Genomic DNA, 22,532 nt, shown 5'->3' on the forward strand with positions numbered 1-22,532 from the left:
GGAAGCGAGGGTTTGATTCGACTGGCGCACCCTCTCTCTAGATAGATAGATAGATAGATAGATAGATAGATATTTTTCAATGGAAGGAATTTGAGTTTGTTTAGAAAAACTGGAGGGGGAAAAGGGAATAAAAGGAGGCTTGCCTGCAGCAGAAAGTTAGTTAAAGCTGAGGTTAGGGTTGGAATTAGAGCGGAGGAGGAGGAGGTATGAAGACCCAGAGAGCCAGCGGGAGCAGTGAAGAGGCAAGCAGACCTCCGGAGCCAACGGGCTGGGGCTGTCAGAGGCTGTCACTGGGCTGGAATCCCTGCAGCCGAGGAGAGGCAGGAGCCGGGGGAAGAGGGGCGCTGCGGGAGGAGCTGCCCTTGGCGCTCCCGGGGAGACGGCCGCTGAGCCTGGCTTGCGTTGGCTTTGGGTCTTGGTTAGTCTTGGCTGTTCTCCCCCCCACCCCCACCTGCCCTTCTTCCCACCCTTTGCCTAGTTTACCACCCTACCTTTTTGTCAAGCTGAGAGACGGAAGCTGCAGTGACTGGGTGGTAGAGCCTGTCCAAAGAACTCTACCTGCCAGCAGCGATGCGTTCTATAGGCGCAGGGCCTGCTGACGGGGGACCCTCCACACCCCCAAAGGCAGCTCTTCAAAGCCAGGGCAGAGAAGAGGGAAGCTCAGGTGTCTGGAAGCAAAGGAGCTCGGCAGCCCTTGAGCTCCTCTGGCCAAGCCCCAAGAAAATCCCCTGCTGAGATGGAGCTTCAGCAGCGGCGGCGGCAGCAGCCTTTCAGCCCCTCCTCCCTGGCCCATGTGACTGTTGAGAGGCCCACCCCCAGCTCCATCCTCAGTCACATGGGTAGCTGGGAGGGGCTTGCCGAGGGTCTATGAAGGGATGCCGCCTCCACCCCAGCTCAGTTGGGGAACTTCTTCCACTTTGGCCAGACAAGCTGAGGGCCAGCACTGCTCCTCTGCTCCCAGAGCTTGGAGGGCCCCTCAGCTGTGGCCCCTGACCCAGGAGCAGAGGGTCTACACAGCTGCAAGGGGCCTCCACACCAGCCATCAGGGGTGTGTCCAGCTTCACCCGGCTCTGAGTTCAGTGTCCAGAACTTGACCGGGGGGGGGGGGTGCGGGGGAGCGGCAGGGGCAGCAGAGCAAAAGCTTTGGCTTCTGGGCAGCTTGCTGAGCTCTTCCTTCCTCACTGAGCAGGCACATTGCAGTGTGTGAGAACAGAAACTCAGGGAAGTGAAGCTCCGCTCCGAGAGCTCTGTCATGTGTCAGAAGCCAAGAGTTTGGCTGCCAAGTGGAGAACCCCACTCATCACTGGAGGCGGACCGTGCAGGGCACACAAGCCTGCGCAAGAGAGCACTAAGAGGGCTTCTAAGAGAAGGGAGGTGGCAAATGTGGGAAAGAGGAGTCACCGGGGAGGAGCGGGGCTTAATCCTCCCCCCACTGGTTACTTTCCCACTCCAAGCTGCCCCCAAGTGGCCCATAAGGTTTCCTGTGTACCACTGAAAGAGCAACTTCTGCGGGCCATTCCGAATGGGGTGGGGAAAGGATTAAGGGCAGGCATGTGGGCAGACACACCCCTCAGATGTCCCCAAGGGCTGCTTTTCAGGGTAAAACCCTGGCAGAGCAGCCTCACACACACTTGCCTATAATGCACAGTTTGTCCTAAGCCTGCTGGGGGACCTGCAGATTTGTGGGAAGAGCCCCATTGACTTACAGGCACATATTCCTACCACAGAGACATGCGTGTCAAACCCTTGGAGGAACAACAGGACAGACGGACCTCGCTCTCCAACACTGCCAGCGGGGGGGGGGGCTGTGCCTGCCACCAATCCTCCTTCCCTACCTTCTCCCCCCTTCTCTCTCCTTCCCCCATGTCACTGGGAGCCAGTCCAAGCCCCACTCCACGAAGCGAGCAGGCTGCAGAGACACCACCCTTCCGTCACAGCTCAGGGGGAAGTTCCACTTTTGGAAGCTTCTGGCTCAGGCTCTGGGGCTCATGGAAAGTTCTCTGAAACACACACACACACACACACACACACACACAAACACACACACACCCCGCCCAGATTCCTTTGGGGCTGTTTCCATCCCCGGCTTCACAGCTGTGGGAGTTCCCCAGCTTCTTGGCAGTTGGCAGCTTCTGTTCTCCTCCCAAAGGGAGGGAAGGAAGCACTGCCTTGGTTCTCCAGGGCAATGCCACCTGACAACTCAGCATTGTCCTCAAGCCACTGGCCTGCACCCACCAAGGCACCAGGGATTGCTCTCACTCCCTGCACAAACTCACACACAGCTGAAATGGCCCCCAGCGGTCCAGGCTGCAAATGGGGTATGAAAAGGGCAAAGAGACCCTCTGGCCCAGCACTGGCTTCAGCCCCCGCCACCTCGTCCCATGCAAAGGGGAAGGTTCTCCATGGAGAAGATATTCCAATGTATGGGGCTTGAGGGGTCCGTCCTGGTAGGGGCGCAGAGGATTTCTGCACATCCGGATCAGCTCAGGGTCTTTCTGGAACTGTAGTAGTGAGCGGGCCAATAATGCCAACTCTAACAAAAGGCTGCTGTCAGTTTTGTAGTCAGAGTTTGGCATCCAGCTGCTAAGAGAGCTCTCTTTTTTATGGAGATCTGTTTTTATGGGGAGGCAAGAATCACTTTGTCAGGCTCCAAGGGGAATGAAGTCCTACACGCAGCTAGTAGCTTCTGGCCACCAGGCACACTCCGGTTCATCAACGGGTCTAGGGTACCATTTTGCAGACTAACTGACAAGGCAAATGAATGAATGCTTGAGTAGCAGGAAGGAGCTCTGCCTTCAAGACCTCTCGTGCATCCTTTCCTTCTCTCCACTTTCTCCTGATCTCTTCCATAATCCATCTCACTCACTTACTCCTGGCCACGCTTCCACAGGAGAATGCAAGTGACAAATACAGGAAACAAAAAGTGTTGTCAGCGTGTTGCCTGCCGCCACCACCACCCTTAAACTCTGAGGTTAATATCCATGAACTCAGTTATCAGAGGCTGCTAAGGCTATCACAAGCCAAGGGGGTGCCCAAGGAGGCGCAGCTGCCTCTGCTTCCCAGAAGCAGCTCAGGTTCCTTGTTCCCCATCCTTCTGCACTGCCTGGGAGCCGTGCTGCCTGCAGGCTGGTCATTCATCAGATCAAGCAACCACCAGGCATGCTTTATGTTACATAGGCACACGAGGGCCTGTGTATTATGGGTGGAGAGGTAAAACAGCATTCTGCCATGGCATTTCACCCAGCCCTCCCCATCCTGTCCTTCTGTGGTTTCTCAAAGCTTTCCCATGGCAGTATTTTAAAGCTCAGAATCACTTGCTGGAGGAGTGTGTAAGTTTTTAATGATTCCATGAGGAAATAGCTAAATTATGAAGAGCAGAAGTTGAAAAGCACACATAACAGCATTGTCATAACACCATTGTCCAGTCTCCCCGCCTCCTATATTTACAAAGAGAGGCTATGCTCACTAATAGGGAAGCCCAGACAGGCTCAATTTCTCCAGGGGAAATGCCAATTTCAAGAGGACACCAGCGTGCATAACCAGTAGAGTCAGGGAAGCTAAAAAAGGGAAGAAGACTTCCTTCAGAAAATGGAAGTCCTGCCCAAATGAAGAAAACAGAAAAGAACATAAACTCTGGCAAAAGAAATGCAAGGAGACAATAAGGGATGTAAAAAGAGAGTTTGAGGAACATATAGCTAGAAGTGTTACAAACACTTTTTTAAATATTTCAAAAGCAGAAAACCTGCCAGGAGACAGATCCTTAGATGATGAGGGCATGAAAGGGATTATTAAGGAGGATCAGGAGATTGCAGAAAACTGAATGGGTTCTTTGCATCTGTCCTCACAGCAGAGGATACAGGCCATATACCCGCTCTGGAACTGAACTTCTCAGGTTTGGAGGCTGAAAAACTGGGCCAACTTGAAGTGATGGGAGAGGATGTTCTAAACTGTCTTGAAAGAGACAGATGGCATCCAGATGGCATCCACCCAAGAGTTCTGCAAGAACTCAAATGTGAAATTGCTGATTTCCTAACAAAAATACATAACTTTTCCCTACAATCAGACTTTGTACCAGAGGACTGGGAAGTAGCTAATGTAACTCTGATTTTTAAGAAGGGATCCAAGGGGGATCCAGTAAACTACAGGCGAGTCAGCTTAACTTCTATGCTGGGAAAACTGATGGAAAGAATACTTAAGAACAAAATTGTTAAACATATAGCAGAACACACCTCGCTGAAGGAGAACCAGCATGGTTTCTTCAAGGGCAAGTCCTGCCTCAGCAACTTTTGGAGTTCTTTGAGAGTGTCAATAATCATGTGGATGAAGGTGATCCAGTTGACGCAGTGTACTTGAATTTCCAAAACACTTTTGACCAAAAAAAGTGACAAAAATTTCTCCCCACCAGAAGCTCTTGAGTAAACTTAGCAGCCATGGGATAAGGGGACAAATTTATGTGTAGATTGGTAACTGGTTGAGGGTAGGAATAAATGGACAGTTTTCACAATGGAGGGAAGTAAGACGTTGATACATACTGGGACCAATGCTCTTTAACATGTTCATAAATGATCTAGAAGTTGGGGTAATCACCAATGTGGCCAAATTTGCAGATGACGCTAAACTATTTAGGGTAGTGAAATCCAAAACAGGTTGTGAGGAGCTCCAAAAAGTTCTCTCCAAACTGGGTGAGTGTGCAAATGTGGTTCAGTGTAAGCAAGTGTAAAGTAATGCATATTGGGGCAAAAAACCCAACTTCACAGATACACTGATTGGGTCTGAGCTGTCAGTGACTGACCGGGAGAAAGAATTTGGGGTGATGGTAGACAGCTCATTGAAAGTGTGTGGCAGCTGTGGAAAAAGGTCAATTCCATGCTAGGGATCTAGGAAGGGGGTTGAAAATAAAAATGCTAATATTATAATACCCTTATACAAATCGATGGTGCGGTCACATTTGGAGTACTACGTCGAAGTTCTAAGGACCATTAGGAAGGGTTTAGGGTTAGGGTCGGTTAGGGTTAATCCTAAGATGATCAGAGGCCTGGAACACCTTGCAAATGAGGCAAGGCTACAGCATCTGGGGCTTTTTAGTTTGGAAAAGTGGTGACTACGGGGAGACATGATTGAGGTGTATAAATTATGCATGGAGTAAAGAGTGGACAGAGATATATTTTTGTCCCTCTCTCACAATTCTAGACCCAGGGGTCATCCCTTGAAATGGATTGCCAAGAAATTTAGGACTGACAAAAGGAAGCACTTTTTCACACAATGCATAATTAACCTATGGCATTCTTGGCCATAAGATGTGGTGACAGCCAACAGCCTGGATGGCTTTAAGAGGTGTTTAGACAAATTCATGGAGACAGGTCAATCAATGGCTACTAGTCTGAGGGCTATAAGCCACCTCCAGCCTCTGAATCCCAGTTGCAGGGGAGCAGCAGCAGGAGAGAGGGCCTGCCCTCACCTCTAGCCTGTGGGCTTCTCAGGGGCATCTGGTGGGCCACTGTGTGAAAGAGGATGCCGGACTGGGTGGGCTTCCTTGGGCCTGATCCAGCAGGGCTGTACTTATGTCCTTATGAAAGGTCTCTTTCAATAGCCTGTCTCTTTCCATACAACACACTTTCATGGGTTTGTTGAAATAAATGTCTTCTGAATTTTAAAAAGTAAGAAAACGGTTCCAAGGTAACATCAGACATGTTCAGTCCCGTCAGAATGTTTGTGAGGAGCAAGAAAGTGAGAGCAGGGAGAGGCTGCTCCGTGCCCTGCCTGGATCTTGCCTTCAGCTCCGGAAGGGCCTCCTTCAGAGTGGCTGAAATCTTCCCGCCCTCCCAGAGATGGAGGGAGGTCTTGAAAATAAAGGGCAACATGGCACCTGGATGGTTCGTCTTCACCATCAAAATTCATTATGATCACTCCGAGGTCAAATACAGACATCAGTACAAAATAAAACCTGGATGGCTGAAGTCACGTCTCTCCGAGGCAGAGAGGAGTCCGTGGGCTGCTCTGCTCCTGAGCTCTGCCCGCTTGCATCCAACGGTGGCCTCCTCCATTCTGCTCACTTTTGTCACAGAACTGCCAGTTCTCAGGGCTGCTGCTTGGCTTTTACAACCCCCCAACCTCAAGCTTCATGCGGGAAGAGCCGCTGAGTCCCTTTTCCTGGGCCTCCCCACCCCACCCCTGAGTCCTGGACCCAGGACTCTTTTAACAGCTGCATGACAGGCAGACATTCAATAGATACAAAGTTGCCTGGCAGCATCTGTTGTTATTCTGCCTGTACTTCCGACTGTCAAGCAGCTGAACTTCGAAGGGTTCGGTTCCCACCTCCTGAGGGAAATGCCACTGGCCAAGTTCCTGCCTGCCACTCAGCTGTGAGGCCCTGAGCTCCAGGCATGGTGGAAACACGGTAACCTTTATCACGGAAGCATTACTTGCTCCCCACATTCCCAATGCTCCGTGTCTAGCAGAGCATGAATTGCTGGAAGACACTCGGCCAGTGAAGTTTTCCCCAGAAGACAGGAACTACACCCACTGAAGTTCTGTCAAACAGGCAGAACATCAACAGGTGCAAGTAACACCCTTTTACGCTGCATCTACTCTCATATGCCTGCTCCGGTAACAGCACTCACTATATGCTCAGAGGCACATGATACCAAGTTCTTCTCAAACAGCACTGTAACACGAATCCCCAGCTTTTGCTGTTGCCACCAGCCTACACAGGCAGTGGACTTGAGCACAGAGGACCTCGCCAAAGTGTGTTTCCATGGATATGATTTTGTAGGCTGGTACAATATCTCAGGCCAGACATCAGGTCTCTTGCCCGCATGGGGTGATCATCACAGGCCATCGGATTTCCTCACGTTTTGGAGCTCTGTTGGAACTGCCACATCGATCACTATCTCTATAAACCAAATGTTTGTTTGTTTTGTCTTAATTGAATTAAATGTAAGCCATCTTGAATTTCTTTCTTGGAAAGGTGGACATAAATCCCTTAAACAGACAAACAAGCTGATATTTACAAAGATACGCCATTCATCATCGAAAGGCCTCTAATCACAAATGCAAACAGGTTTCTGATGGACGTCGCTTCATGACTGGGCCAAGTGAACAGTCAAATGTTCTGCCACAAAAGCAAGGCAATGGGGAAAGCTTCCCTTCACACATGGCGCTGTGCTCTAACGGCTCCATTAATCATCCTCACTCCTGCCTGCACAGGGTCAAAAGCAGACACTTCATAACACTTTACACAACTAATTCCTATAATTTATGAGGCAGCAGAAATGACAGGCTCAGGTTCAAGAGGCATTGTGTGTTGACTCCTTGTTTCTCCAGCCAGCCAGGAAACTGTCAGTCATTCTGCTGTGTGAGAAGCTAAGGCCTGCACACCTGACCAAGGCCTAGTCTTGGCAGCTGCACACACTCAAACACCCTGTGGAGATAAGAAGGGGAAAGGAGCAAGTTGTTCTGGTAAGAACTCATCAGCCTACTTTCCTTTCACGGTGTCTACAACTGGACTAAATTGGGTTCAAACCGAGGTCCACAAGTTAGATCTCTTGCACCTCAAATGTCCATGCGTCCCCCATCTTGGATTGGGGTGGATGACATCATTACAAACTACACCATTTAGGTGTCCCTATGTGTCACTCACTACAACTGTACCTAATTTGGTTCAAATGGGTTACACTTGCACCTCAAGTTCACACATCCACCATCTTGGATCGGTGTGAGTAAAGTGCACCATTGGGGCATCCCTATGTGTCAACAGAGTTGTAGCAAATTTGGTTCAAATCAGTTAAGCGGTTCACAAGTTAGTCCACTTGCGCCTCAAAAGTTTATGCGTCCGCCATCTTGGATCGGGGTGGACGACATCATCACAAACTACATCATTGAGGTGTCCTTATGAATCCCTACAACTGTACCTGATTTGGTTCACATTGGTCCAGGCACTGCAAAATTGATAGGCGCACACACACACACACACACACACACACACACACACACAATGCTGGGTGATCTCATCAGCCTAATGGGAAGTAGAAATACAGACAGTCTCCAAGCTAGGTATCGTTGGAAAGGCATCTAGATGTCAACTATTGGAAGGGAGGGATTTAGACCCATGCCTGGTCTCAGCCTGGCTTCTTGAGTCAGCTCTGATGAACTTGCCAACATGACCTGCTGGCTTACCAGTCTGTCTGTCCATCCTGAAGCCTAGACCAATTTTCTGGACATCACCCGCCACCCAACCCCTGGAATCAGTTTCACTTGGACAACTCCTCTCTCCAAATGCAGAAGTGCAAATACCACCCAACACAGGACAAAGCCCCTCCCCCCCTCCTCCAGTGTGAACAAGTCAGCAACTCATTCCCAGGACAGCAGGCAAGGAAAAAGGCCACACACCACAGCAGGCCCCTCTTTGTGTGTGCATGACACCACCATATATTATGCTCCCCCAGGATGGCCACTGCCAAGACCAGTTTATTTGGGAGAAGAAACGCTTGAGATGAACCCTGTCCTTTTAAAAAAAGGAAGTTTGAGAAGATGCGATGCTTGGATTGTGGAGGAGTGGGCAGGCAAGAGGCCGTTATAGGTCAGCTCACCACTTCTGTCCTGTCTTTGCTTCTGAGGAGCTCCAGGCAGCATACATGGGATACCCAACTTCCACTACAACTACTACACCAACCTAGCTCTCCAATGAAATCCACAAGCCCCATACCCAGCTCCGCCCCCTGCCTGAGCCTTCTACAAACAGCAGCTGCGGAAACCATACCCAAGGCAAGGGGCAGCCCCACTCTGAGAGGACACAGAAGCAGTCCAGGCCTGCCGGGGACATCAGCCCAGCATCGCAACATAGCAGATACTGCTTCTGCTAGCCAGGAATATTTCTGCAAGCTAACAACCACCACCACCACCACCACCTTTATTTGTTAGCTCCCCATAACCAGTTGTTCTCTGGACGGCTACATGATCTTTCTTTCAAGCAAAACCAGATTTATTTTTTCTTCCTTCTGCCCATATTCAGACTGCAAAACCAAACGTACTGGGGCATTGAAGGTGCTGTTTAACTTAACTAACAACAATGAGGATGATCAGAAACTCTCTTTTCCCCCAGGTGCACCAGAGCTTGGCACCACAACTTCCAGCGGGGCTTGACTCCTCAGCCAAAAAAGCCCCTTTGAGTCGGATGCTCCCATCTACCACAAAGGGCCAGGCTGCACAAAGCCCTAAAAAGGGGAAGGGGGAGGGTTGGTAGAGCAAGTTTGCAACAACAGCCTCATTTAAAGAGAACAAGAAGGGTCTCCACGGACACTGGGAGGTTCCAGCCTCTTCTGTTGAGCAGGGATGGATCCTGTTAATAGCCTCTCACATCAACGGTTCTTAAAGTTTTCCAAAAAGGGACCAATGAAGCTGAAAGAGATAGCTGGCGGGGGCAGGGGGGCGGAGAGTGGGTCAGCAAAAGCAATCAGGCTGCTTCAGGCGAGGCCAGCTCTGACTTCCAAAGCTCTCCTTTTTCTCACCATGAACTTCGGATGCAGCTGGAAAAGCAAAAGACTGCCAAGGGTTGACACACAGGATCCACGGCACGTGGACTGAGGCAGCCATAAAACCCAAGTATGAAGTTAAATAATTTACCATAAATATCCAGAGCTCTCAAATTATTCTCTACATTAAGCGCCCGAGCCTCCAACGATCTCTGCATTCAGCATGCGGCAGATGGCAGCGGACCCAGACAAGAGAGCCCTTGACAAGAATCCAGGGCTGTAATTACTCCCCACACAGCTGCAGTTCATCCCAACGCCGCCTCTTTTGGTGAGCGGAGACGGGGGAGAGAAGCACATATATTGGGAAAAGAAGGGATTTGCACCGGGGGACAAGGAAGGGTTTGAAACGCACAGCAAGAGAAGAGAAGAGCACAACTTCCCCAGCACTCTCTAGGACTTGTGCAGGAGGACGCGGAGAAGCGGGTGCCAAAATCTAGCTCACCCTAATGGCAATGCTGGCAGAGAGCCGAGTGGCAGATACAAGCCCACAACTCCTCTCCCCTTCAGGCCAAGAATTCAGCGAGGAACATCCACCCCTGTCAAGAAGGGAGAAGCCCCTTAGAGGAGACCTGTAGCCCCTCACAGGGGCCAGTGACACAGCCAGACCCTCCTCATGTTGGGAGACAGCCACTCAGGAAGAGTCTGCCAATGGCTTCCAGCACCCTCTCTGGTTCTCTCCTCTGCCCAACCAATGCCAGCAGAACTGTTCAATCTCTCTCTTAATTATTAACAATTGTCTCTTGTTCCAGAATGTTGCTATCTCCTCATATCAAAGCAACCGAGAAAATAATGTGTGTCTTTTATTCTGGAACTGGGGTTTTCACAACTTGGAATGTGCTAACACAGTGGCAATGTTTTGACCTAGAAACCCCTAATTTTAGAAACACAACCCAAAACTCATTGCAGTCCTTTGCCATAAGGGGACATTCAGGTAAAAAGTTGTATTGCTTTTTAACAACAACAGAAACAAAGAAGTTGTTTCTCACCATCCTGGATAATTTGGTGTCTTCTGCAAGCATCTCCACAGTCCACTTTACTGCTCAGCCCTGACTCCAGATTGTTGATGAACAATAGTACCAGCCACTGTTCCCTCTAAGGTGTGTGCATGTGTGTGCACTCACACATTTTTTGATGTCTCCTAAATTAGTTTTAGATCCCGCTCAGGTGTCATGGCCCAGACCTCTGAGTCAGAGGAGGAGCAGGAGGACTTGGCTGGGAGAGCAGGCTCCTGGCTGTGAGAACAGACTCTAGAGCTGGGCTGGGACGGCAGCAGACAGAGGAATCTCAACAGCTGGCAGAGATGAGGGCTGAGGAGACTGATCAGGAGGAAGCTGGAATTTCACCTGTGTTAAGAAGACGTCTCAAGAGAAAGGCTCAGTGAGACACGCAGGCGCAAGATCTCAAAGGAGAGGAAATAGAAGTGCTGAGTCAGGAAAGCCGGATTGGCTGCCGGTTGTCTCGAGCCCTATATCAAGCAGACGCTGTTCCTGAGTCAGGACTGTCAGCAATGTTGCCTTCCGCAGACAGTGTTCCTTGTACTTAGAATCATTCAACCTTTCTTGTTTCAGCCTGTCCTTGTTCTGTTCCTTCCTTGCTCCTTTGTTTCAGTTATTACTCAGTTATCGTAGAGGGGGGTACCTAATTTAGTTTCAAGGGACTTTCTTTTGTTTATAATACTTTATCTTGAGAATCGTTCTTCACTTTCGTTCGTGCAGCTAAGCTGCTACTCTTATCTACAGAATTTCGATCTTCACTCACAGAAGTAGAGCTGGAGGGATTGTAAATCCTGCCGGGTCAGCCGTGCCAACAGATTTAATGACATCAGGTTGAATCAAGAAGGCCCCCCTCTGAAAGCACATAGTGCGCGCACACTGCCTTGCTACTGCCACCCAGAACATAACTCATTCTGCACACAGATGAAAAAAAATGAGAGAGACCACAGGATGCAGCCCACCTAGAGATCCTAGGGCAGGGGGAACACTGCCCCCTCCCCTCCACGGAGACAACTGGCCCTTATCCTCTGCTTTTGCCAGAGCATAGACTGTAACACCCACCAGATCACCCCATGGGCATGTGCCAGCAGTGCCCAGTAAGAGCATGGCAAAGTTATTCCACAGTTGTTTTTTGTTGCTCCAGGCTCTAACCTTCAGGAGTTGCATATTATGCAGAGGCTCCTCATTTGAGGCAAAGGGTTGGGGTCAGAGCACTGGCCCCCTCCTTGCCAGCCCCCATTCTCTCACCAAACATACCATTTCTTCCTCTCTGTCTCTCTGTGTCTGACTCTCTTGCTTGGATGTTGCTTTTACATTTCTGCTGCTTGCCAGTAGATGGCCCTGGCTCTTGGACTTTTTTCTAAATTCCTTTGTAAAGCCATTTCCTCCTTCCTAGGATGCTCAGTGGGATCTGTTGGCCCCAAACGAAGTAATTACCATACTAAGTCACCACCCAAATTGTTTATTTAGTGCCCCAGCACCAATCAGGCCATGCTCTTCTTTTCTCCCCCGCCCCCAGGATGGGCAAGGGTAGCCCAGCCCACAACCAATCAGAATAGCTTACAGGCACCTATCCTGACCAATAGCCAGCAAACAAGGCCAGTCCAGTAGTCTGATTTCCCAGGGCCCTTTTAGGCAGGCTGAGGGGGTTCTCTGGAAATCTGTGTGCAAAAAGGGAGCACTCCATCTGCAAGCAAGTGCTTTCCAGATTACACGCTCAACAGTGGTAAAATGCTTCAGCACTGGACAGAGAGCATAGGAACCGTAAATAAGGGCTGTTGTGCAAAGCCACCAGCAGGGGGAGCAGTCTTGCAAAAACACACCACAGGGAAATACAGCTATTTTTGTTTGTTTGTTTGTCAAATTTGTACACCACCCCAAACTTTCGTCCCTGGGTGGTTAACAATGATATAAAACAAGTTGAAACATTCACAAAAATCTTCAATTTAGACAATCTGAAAGTCAAAAACACTAAAATTTAAAAAATTAAAAAGCTGAAAAAGCTTGAGTGAAGAGGTGGGTTTTCAAATGCTTTTTAAAAATTGTCAGAGATGGGGAGGGTTGTATTTCAGTAGGGAGCACATTCCACAGTCTCGGGGAGAAAAACAGCCGAGAAGGCCCATCCCCGTGTGGCCACCAGCCAATCGCCACACGTGCAACATTATAGGACTGTAATGTGGCAATAAAATCCGAAAGAAGGCATCAGAAATGCAATGTCAAAACACCAACAGTTTGGAAGTTTTCCAGTCGGGAAGGCAGCCTGCCTCTCTTCCGCCAGCCTCCCCTTCCCCAGAGCGAAGCCAGCTCTTTTCTTCTCACTCAGCACCCCGACCAAGCCCTCAGGAGGCATTGGATTTCTCCAGCCTTTACTGGGAGGTCTCCCCCCACCCCCACCCCCACCCCCCACACCTTTTAATGCCACTTGCGAATCTGAGCAACATTCAGGGATCTGGAAAATGAGGGGATAATGGGGTGGGGGGGTGGAGGTTGATGGTGGACGGGCACTTCCTTGGGGTAGTTCTTTCACTAACAAGCAAACCACGGCCCATCTTCCGTCTTGTCCTGGGACTCAAAGCAAAGCCTCTTGCAAACTCCATGATCTCTCCTGAGGGTGAGAGGAAGGGAGGCAGGAGGGTGATCGCTTCCAAATAAAGCAAGGCATTTTTGCTGAAATTGCTAACTGGGCAATTTCAGACTTAGGCTGTTTGAAATGTGTGTGTCTTTAATGCAGAAGTGTTTGCTTTTGTTTTTCGGAATTCTGAGGGTATTGCTTTCTCTTCACAGGCAACCTAAAAGGCACAGCTTGAAAACCAAACCAGGCCAAAAGAGCCAAGTAGCTATTCCACTCCACACTCTGTCCTCCTTGGGTTGGTTTGCTGTTGGTTGGTTATTTTGTTTTTTAGGGTTTGTTTGTTTGGTGAGTGGGATTAGTATCAAAAAGAGAGGTCCTCGGCCTAAGTTCTTTGGACAGGTTTCTGATTTAGATGGCTTAATTTCCAAATCTGATCAAGGATTCTCTCAAGTAAGTGTTGCATAGAACTGCAGCCAATTCTATTCAGTTTATCCCAAGAAGTAAGTGCTGTGTGCATAGGATTGCAGCCCAAGGACATATCCTAGAAATGTTTATATTGTGAGAAAGGGAGAAAGAAGGCTTGCCTTTTAAGTACGCACTGCATGGACATATTGGTGAGAAGAAAGGAAACTAGCAGGCTCTGTGTGTGGCCAAATATATTGTATGTTTTTTCCAGGCAGTGTGAAACGTGTGTATACAGGTGCTACTGCAAATCAGCACTCCAGAGTCCAATCTTCCCCCTCCCCTTCAACGGATCTTCTTCGCCTGGTCCTGCATGGGGGTTGGGGGGAGGCAATGCTGATCGACAGAAGAGGGGATGGAGCCCCTGAGGGGAGGGGGGGCCTTGAGGGCGGGCACTGCTACTTTCCACACTGACACCCACTCTAACAGCAGGATTCCTTAACCCTCAGCCAACCAAAGCTGAACTTAGCACTCAATTAGCACTCAATAGCCAGCTGCCAAGCCCTGGTGGGAACTATGGAGATTTTAGTTGAGACAAGTAAACCACTTTACAGATGCAGCCAGACCGGCAAAGGGGAAGGGGACGGGGACGGCAGGGAGCTCTCCTGCTGCCCTCTTGCAATGGGAGGGGATTTCTCAAGAAGGGGGTGGCAGGGGTCTTCTTGGGGGCGGCCGCCAGCCGAGCGGGGCTTTGAAGGGGGCGGCAGGGAGATATCCTGCCACCCGATTGCTCAATGAAATACGGCGTGGTTGTCTCCGGGGTGAGTAACGCCCCCCCCATTCCTTATTGGAACCCCCCACCCCATCCTCCCGAACCAAAACCACCCCGTGTCCAGACCGGTCTGGAGGCCTTTAGAATGGCCTCCGAACCGGTCCGTGCACATGACTAGGAGAAAATCAAGGGCTGCCTCTTCCAACTTAGGGATGGACCTGCCCACTATTAGTAGCCCCGCCTATCTCGACCTGGATCCCCCCCCCCGCCCCCGCACAGCCAGCAGCTGCCACTGTGCACATATCAGTGGGGGGGGGTGGAGTGAGAGGAATGGAGGGGGCTGTAACAACTTCCACAGCAACCTGCACTGGCCACTTTCATGGGTGGCTGTTCTTCTTGGGGAACAGAAAAACTTTGACTTTGTTCCCTCGGCTTTGGAACGCCCTCCCTGAAGAGCTTCACCATGCAAAATTGAATTGAACATCGAACAGAAATCAAAATCGAATGAATAATGCTCCATTATTATTTTTTGTTATATCTGGTAGATTCTTTAGCTTTTTGTAATTTTCAGTTTTTAGCCTTTAAAATAACCTTTAATTTGAAACTAATAATGATTGTGGTTTTTAATCTGACAACCTTTTGGTTTAATTTAGTTAATTTTATTACTTTTATTGTATCTTGTTTCTATCTTATTGTTCTGAGCCGCCTTGAGCAGTAGTGCATTGGAGGGGCAGGGTATAAATATTTTAATTAATTAATTAATTATGTCAGAATCCAATTTCCTTACATTTTTCATGATACAAATCTAGAAATCCTATCTGAATATTCAGACCAGGCTACCACAGAGGTGGAAACTGAATCCAGCCCTTTCGATCTGCAGCAAAGTTCTATGCAGTAAAAGCTGAGCGTGAATTTAGAGCCGCTGGTGCTTGAAACCTTTGTTTCCCTGCACATCCTCGCTCTCTCTCTCCTGCTCTCTGTTACTAGAAGGGATGGCCGGAGGGTTCCAGCACTCACTTCTGCGCCCAGTTGACTACAAAAGGCCACAGCAGGCATACGGGGAGATTCCACACAGTTTTGAACCAACGGATTAGGTTCAAATTCATCTTTCCAAAAAGTGTTTGAATCCTGCCCTGCCATTGCATGTTTATTATATTTATAAACTGCCTAACACCTAAATCTCATGCTGATGTACACAACTTAAAATAAATAAAACTCAATAAAAACAATTAAAATCATGTTTTAAATAGTGTTAGCGAAAGGCCTGAGAAAACAGACGCGTCAAGTGATTTTTTTTCAAGGCAGCCAGAGATGGAGACGCTCTTATGATCCTGCCAGGGAGCCCATTCCAAAGCCCTGGGGCAGCCACAGAGAAGGCCCAGTACTGCATCACCACCAAATGAGCCGAGGCAGCTGTAACCGAACCTCCCCATGGGATCGCAGTAAGTGGCGGGGTTCATGCCAAAGAAAGCACTCTCTTCAATACCCCAGACCCAAGCCGTTAATATGGCAGGTCACAAAGACTTTACCATCCGCAGCAAAGAAAGCCTCCCAGCAGACTGTGCAAAGTGATCAAAGTGTCTTAGATAAGAAGATCATCCTCCCAAGTTCCGTGCTTTCAGCCCCAAGATGTGACCAGCAGTGGCCCCAAACCCATGGATTCCTGGCAGGGGCCTGCCCAAGCCAGAGGGTCTTTCCATCAGCTTCAGTCCCACTTCTCAAGAAAGGCGGCTGGCCAAGAACTACCAATGGAAGATCCAGCGGCTCATAAATTAAGAGCAATTCACATTCAGCGTGCAAAACCACGTTTAATCCACATTTCAAAAGATATGTATGGAGATTGCATGGCTGCATACTAGGCACACATCTATAAAAGGTCTGTTTTAAATACATGCTTAATAATCCTCTGGTTTTTAAATGTGTAATAGCATCTATTACATTCCAATTAAATCCTTATTTGAGTCACTTAATTAAGAAGGGGACTATAATGAGCTCCAAAACACTTTGCCTTTCTAGTCTCCGAGACCCCAAACTCTTTCTCTCCCTTGCAAATTAATGTTCATTGCAAACACCCCACTTGCTGCTTTAATTAGCTTTGGTACATTTGTGAAGGGGGAGGGGCTGGGCACCTTGCAGCTGTTCCCAGGAGTCGGAGAAGGTGGGCAAGATCCCGGAGTCATCTCAGCGCAGGACATGCACTGGAGAGACCAGGGCTGAGATCAGTAGCGCGGCTCCTCCTCGCCAGCAAGGGGGCACCCCATGAGGCACAGCTGCCTCTGCTTCCTGCTGCCCTCTCTCCGGCCCGAGAGCCGTGCTGCCTGCAGGCGGCCATTTGTCAGGGAGAGCTACCTGGTGAATGGCTGGCCTGCCAGCAAGGTGGCTTTCCTGAACAACACTGGGGGGCGGAAGAGAGAGCGGCAACCTGAGCGGCCTCCTTAGGATAAGCCCCTCCCGACTGAGATCAAGTCCTCTCCTCTGTTCAGGAACAGAAGCCAGGAATGCAAATCTGCCCTCGGAGGGGCTACTGGAGAGGGAGGGAGGCTGGGGGTACTGGATCAAAAAGGCAGAGCCTGGAGAGGGGCTCTGGTCAGAGTCAGAGAGAGACTGGAGGGAGGAGGAGGAGGAGGAGGAGGATCAGAGAGAGGGGTGGCCGGAAGAAGCCTGCTGCTGAGGGCCCAAGGAACTGCCCAGACACAGTTTGAGGCCGGACAGCTGGATGAGTTGACCCCACTTGGCTTCCTAATCTTTCGCTCATTTTTAAATAATATTCAGAAAACAATTTCGAGGGAGAGAAAATGGACTCTGTCCTTTCACGTCGAAGCATGGCTTTGCTCAGCCCTTTTGTGGTCTCCGGGCCTTGTTCCCCACTGCACCCTCCTGCTCTACCAGAGGGGTTGCTGCGGGCGGAGGAAGAGGGCCTAACGCAGTGCAGCCCATCGAGAACCCGGCAGGACACACGCCCCGCCCCTTGCAGAGGCGCTCTCGCCGCCGTCTCCGCCACCACCCCTGCCGCGGCTTGGAAAGGCCACGCCCACTCGGCCCTTCCAGCATCCCACACACGTGTGCGCCACACAGAGAGAGAGAGAGAGAGCGATTTTGCAGCGAGGCAATTCTAAAGCTTCCTCTTTTTTGCAAAGGTATCTCAAGATTCACAGTGAGATCTGCGAATGGTTTGAGTCTCCTCTAAAGTCTGACAGGAAGTCCTCGGAACAATGCAAATGACTAGAGCAAAGAGGGTTCCGCATCCCAAGGTGGTCACGGGTGGAGGCGGAGAGCAGGGCCGGGTGGGTGGCCTTGGCCTGACCCAGCCAAGGCAAGGCTGGGGTGCCCAGCCCACCACCCAGACACTCCCTCCTCCGGCTGCTCCCTCCTCTGCCCTTGGCTCGCTCTGTCCTCCAAACTCCTCTCCTTCATAGCCCACTGCAACAGTCTCATTCTCAAACCAAATGAATCACTCAAGGGCAGAAATGTTATGCGTGTAGCAATTCCTGCAGCCGAAGAACACAGCAATCTTGCTTTTCTCAGAGTCCTTTGGGAATCAATCCAAGGGGATAGTATTTAGATATAAAAGCCTATTCCTGGCTTTTTACAACTAAAAAGGTCTAGCTCCCCCATTAAGATACTATATCAGCCCCAGTTAACCCAGCCTCGTTGCTGGGCAAGAATAACTGAATAAAAACCAAGAAAAGGACCCAATGGATCGTCACCGGCCAGCAAGATGGCCCAAGCTAGAAGAAATGCTGAAGAAATGGGAATTCTCTGCAGCAGCCCTTTGATCCAAAACAGAGCATAGAGATCCAGCGGATCTCCCCCGAACCCCACCCCACCCCTCTCTCTCTCACACTCACTCAAACCCCTCCACCTACCAACCAACCACCCCCCTCTCTCTCTCTCGCCACTTCCTTCCTTGCCAGATTATGTCAACAAAAAATCCAAGGGGGCTACCTCTTGAATGTACCAATTATTTTTCAGAATGACTGATTCAGGGGTAATTATCACCATTATAAATTGAATCAGATGGTTTACAACAGCCATAAAACATACAATGTGGCTTTAAAAGAAAAACTTCATTAGCTCTCCTGCGGTTTACAAGTAATTTTCTTCCAATAAAAATGCAAACACACAGTTCTGTTGGGTAATGATCATCAATAATCCCAGGCACAGACATTTCTTTCCCAAACTGGCAAGTAAGGATGTGCAAAACATTTTGAGCTCGAAACAAAACACCCTTGAAATTGAGGGGCTGTTTCGAGCTCGAAACAAAATGACCCCGTTTCGAGCTTGAAACACTTTGAATGTTCTGAGTGCCATTTTGAGGCCTGTTTTCCCCTTGCTGGTTGATTTTCTGGCACTGGCTTCCAATTGGCTGGAGATCTTGCTTCTTGGGTGGCCTATCATCATTCACATTAAGTGTCAAATTAAGGGCAGCTGTTCCCCAACTGGCTGGGGGGGGGAGCAGAAAGGGGTGAGGCCAAAGGAGGGAGTTTCAAAATGCATTTAAGGGGACGCTGGGGCAGCAAGTGCCCTAATGGGGTCTGGACTGGAGTTGCCATGATCCCTAAAATTCTGGGCTTCACCTGAATTTCAAGCATCTCACCCAGATTGCTTAGCCCACCCAGATTCACCCAGATTTCAACTTTCATTTTTTTTGAAAAGAAGAAGCTAAGCTCTAGCCCTTGTAGAGCAAACGTGCAGTCACTATTCTGCTCAAAAGTTATTTTCAAGCCAGTTTGCATAATATGCAAAATAGGCACCCAGATTTGGAAAGCCAGACCATGGCAGTCCTAGAGCCAGTTCAAATCCTTGCCGGTCTGTTTCCCAGACTACTGGAAACACCTCTATCGGGCAGCGGCAGTCTAGGAAGGTGCGGAAAGGCCTCCTCATCTCAGACTGCGCGGGAGCGAGGAGGCAATGACCAACCCCTCCTGGATTCTACCCAAGACAACCGCAGGGCTCTGGGGGCGCCAGGAGCCGACACCGACTCGACAGCACATTTTACCTTTAGTCTGGAGACTACGTTCGTCTGGATTGGATCAGAGACTGCAGCAGCACTGAGAGCAGACGGGTGGGGGTGGGGAGGGTCTGCCTGACTGGCCCAGCAGAGAGAGAGAGAGAGAGAGAGCCTGCTGGCTGGTTTTTTTAATGTACCAGCAGCCCCAGTGGCTTTAACTGGGTGCTGCTTTGAATTCCTTCTTCCTCTGTGGATTTCTCCTTCTTGCTACTAGCCAGGCCCCAGGGGCTCTATTAACTGGGGTGCTGTACTGGTCCCCCCCCCCCGCTCTTCATTTGCAGCCCTAAGCTGCACCTCAACAGCTGCTGTGTGCCTGGATATTGCACTTCATTTACTTATTTATTGTAGGCTGGTGTGTTGCGACTTCTTTCTGTGTTGTAAATTCCATCTTATTTATTCTTTTCAACTTGTGTTGAAAAGCGGTCTATAAATATTTGGTGGTGGTGGTGCCCAGCCTGCCAGGCTCTCTCCATTTCCCTTTTTGGGGTCACCCCCACCCCCAGCTTTTTCCTTCCTTCCTTCCTTCCTTTCTTTCTGGGTGGGGGGGGGCTGGCTGCCTGCCTGCCAGGGGCACCCCCCACCCCCACCCCCAGCTGTGGAGTCTGCTCAGGCCCCAGAGTGCCTCCGAGAGCAACCCCTGGCGGCCAGACTGCAGCAAAAGGCGCCAGGAGGCAAGTGGCCACAATCCCTTGGGTCACATGATCAGAGACCTTAAACAGGGCCTCGCTGGGGGCACTAGGACTGCAGGACAGGAGGGGTGGGTTAGCTTACCCCACTGTTGCTCTCGTCTCTCCAAAAAAGCCCCCCCCCCCGATTTCATTTTTCTAACTTGTGCACACTACAGTGCTACAGGTGGCCCGGTGTGTGGCTCACACAGCATCAGGAGACCAGACTGCTCTTCCCCTTGAGAAGACGATGGGCGAACCCCAGCCCACACTGACCACTGGGGAAGGAATCGCCTTGGCGGGTCAGCTGAGGGCCAGAGTGGCGGGTCGGCTCACGACACCCTCGGGTGCATTGGCAGCACGTTTTGTCCTGCCGGCGTGACCCAAGGAGGAGAGCTGGTCTTGTGGTAGGAAGCATGACTCATGCCCTTTGCTAAGCAGGGTCTCCCCAGGTTTGCATTTGGATGGGAGACTACATGTGTGAGGACCGGAAGAGATTCCCGAGGGGATGATGGGGCCGCTCTGGGAAGAGCAAGAAGGTTCCGAGCTGCCTCCCTGGCAGCACCTCCAAGACAGGGCTGAGAGACACTCTTGCCTGCAACCTGGGAGATGCTGCCAGTCAGTGTAGATCATACTGAGCTAGATGGACAAAGGGTCTGACTCAGTATTAGGCCTCTTCCTGTGTTCCTATAAAGGGCATGCGTGGTGTCCCTGGCAGAGTGAAGGGAGCCAGAAGTTCCACCTCAGTATTCCACCCGGTGCCTTGCCAGGGGTACTGGAGGGGACCCAGCCAGCCCTGCAGCAGTGCCGAGCAGTTTGTGCTGCAGGATCCAGTGGCAGGACGGGAGATGGAGACAATCCAGTTTGGGGCAACACATCGCCAAGTCTGGCTGGACTTGGTGATGGTTGCTGGACAGTTCCTCTCATGCCTGCCAGCCAGCACCCAGAGCAAGAGAGTGTTCTCCATGGCCGGGGACAGGGCCGGCTCTTACCAGTAAGCAGATGATGCACCGCATCGGGGCGCAATCTGCAGGAGGGCATTGAGCCAATGAGTCAGGGCGTCGCTTCCCAACCGTGAGGCGCACCTGTGCAGTTAAGTCTCTTAACTGCGCAGGCATGCCTCGCAGTTGGGAAGCAATGCCGGGCCAAGCAGCAGGCCACGACATTGCTCTGATATCTTCTGCCACCGGGGGGGGGGGGGGTAGAAGGACACACACGCACCCCCGCAGCCATCCCCTCAGCCATGCGGCGGCTCAAATTGGCGGGAGGCAGCGAGAAGAAAATGGCCCCAGACACAGTGATGATGGAAGAGGGAGGAGGAGAAGGAAGCAGCCGGCAGCCTCATAAGGGAGCCTGGTGAAGGGCGGGCGAAAATGGCAGGGAGGGAGGGAGCCCGGTGGGGAGAGAAAGCGCTGTCGGGGGCGGGGGAAGCTGCCTCTGGCAGGATGTGGACAGGGACCTCCAGAACAATGGGGAACTGACTCTCTCTCTTTTTCTCGCCAAGACTGCTCCATTCTCACTCATTCACTCAAGCCAAGACTGCTCCATTATCTTAAATACCCAGGGCCTAGGCTGTGTAGGGCTTTATAGGTTATAAGCAGCACCTTGTATTTTGCCCAGAAGCATATTGGTAGCCAAATAGCTCTTTAAGTATAGGAGTAATATAATTATAATTATATTATATACATATTATGTACATAATTATATTATATACAATGTTATGTACATAATTAAGTAAAATCTTTGTGTATTAAATTTTGAATACACACTAATTGTAATTATTTTGAATTTTTATTTTTTACTATAAGGGGGGGGGCGCTCAACAGAATGTTGCATCGGGGCGCCAGATCCCCCAGAGCCGGCCCTGGCCGGGGACATGGTGACATCCCACTGCTCATGCTTGAGTGCTGGCTTGGAGGAAGAGCTGCACCTCCGGAAGGCCAGCCTCCTTCTGCTGCGCTGCCCAGAGCTGGCCATGGAGGGTGAAGTGACCCATGGCCACCCCCACCCACAGCAACACCACTGGCAGCTCACCCCACCTTGGCCAATCCCCAAACCAGATGCATCACAATCTTCCCGTTAGTGCTGCTGACACATGCCACCGCCATGGCCCATGATGAGATGGACCGATACCCAGATCCGCGTGTCAGGCTGTCAGCCAGGCCCAGCACCACTCCGAGGCCATGGTGTGTTATCCAGACACAGGCCGGCAGAGGCAACAGTGTTGCAGGATATACACTGGAGAAGAAAGAAGAGTTCTTCTCATGGTAAGAGGTCCAGAAGCTTTGTTTCCTGTCAGACCATCGGTCCATCTAGCTATGCTGTGTTATTGCTGCTATATTAACTGTCTGGGATTTGCTGGATTGACAACGGCAGAACTTGGGAGCCTGCCTTGAGTTTTGTTTTGTTTGTGAGATAGTGTTGTGGTAAGAAAAAGACAGAAATTGGCTGAAGTTGCTCTAGTTGATTTTATGACTATACTTGCTCCTAAGGCTACTGATGTGGCAGCTGTTGCAATGGAGTCATAGCTGCTTGTGAGAGAGCAACTTGTGCTAATGAGGTTACTGGCATTGCAGGACTGTGGCTGG

The 22,532-nt window shown here is 50.4% G+C and overlaps 1 protein-coding gene across 5 annotated transcripts in view; it reads right to left on the minus strand.

Moving 5' to 3' along the window:
• GRIK3 (glutamate ionotropic receptor kainate type subunit 3) overlaps nt 1-22,532 on the minus strand; it is a 179,193-nt gene that overhangs the window by 134,013 nt on the left and 22,648 nt on the right. The window contains exon 1 of one of the 5 annotated variants that reach the window (XM_053268203.1): nt 10,517-10,534. The exons of 3 other annotated variants lie outside the window; for them this stretch is intronic. Coding sequence is in view for 1 of the 2 variants with exons in the window: in XM_053268201.1 (XP_053124176.1) it covers nt 9,622-9,688 (67 nt within the window). In the remaining variant the exon portion in view is untranslated. Of the gene's footprint in view, nt 1-9,621; nt 9,717-10,516; nt 10,535-22,532 lie in introns of those variants that run through there. One more of the 5 variants, XM_053268201.1, reaches the window with a different exon arrangement.

The sequence above is a fragment of the Hemicordylus capensis genome, chromosome 7 (assembly GCF_027244095.1).
Source record: "Hemicordylus capensis ecotype Gifberg chromosome 7, rHemCap1.1.pri, whole genome shotgun sequence".
In the NCBI taxonomy this organism is placed as follows: Eukaryota; Metazoa; Chordata; class Lepidosauria; order Squamata; family Cordylidae; genus Hemicordylus; species Hemicordylus capensis.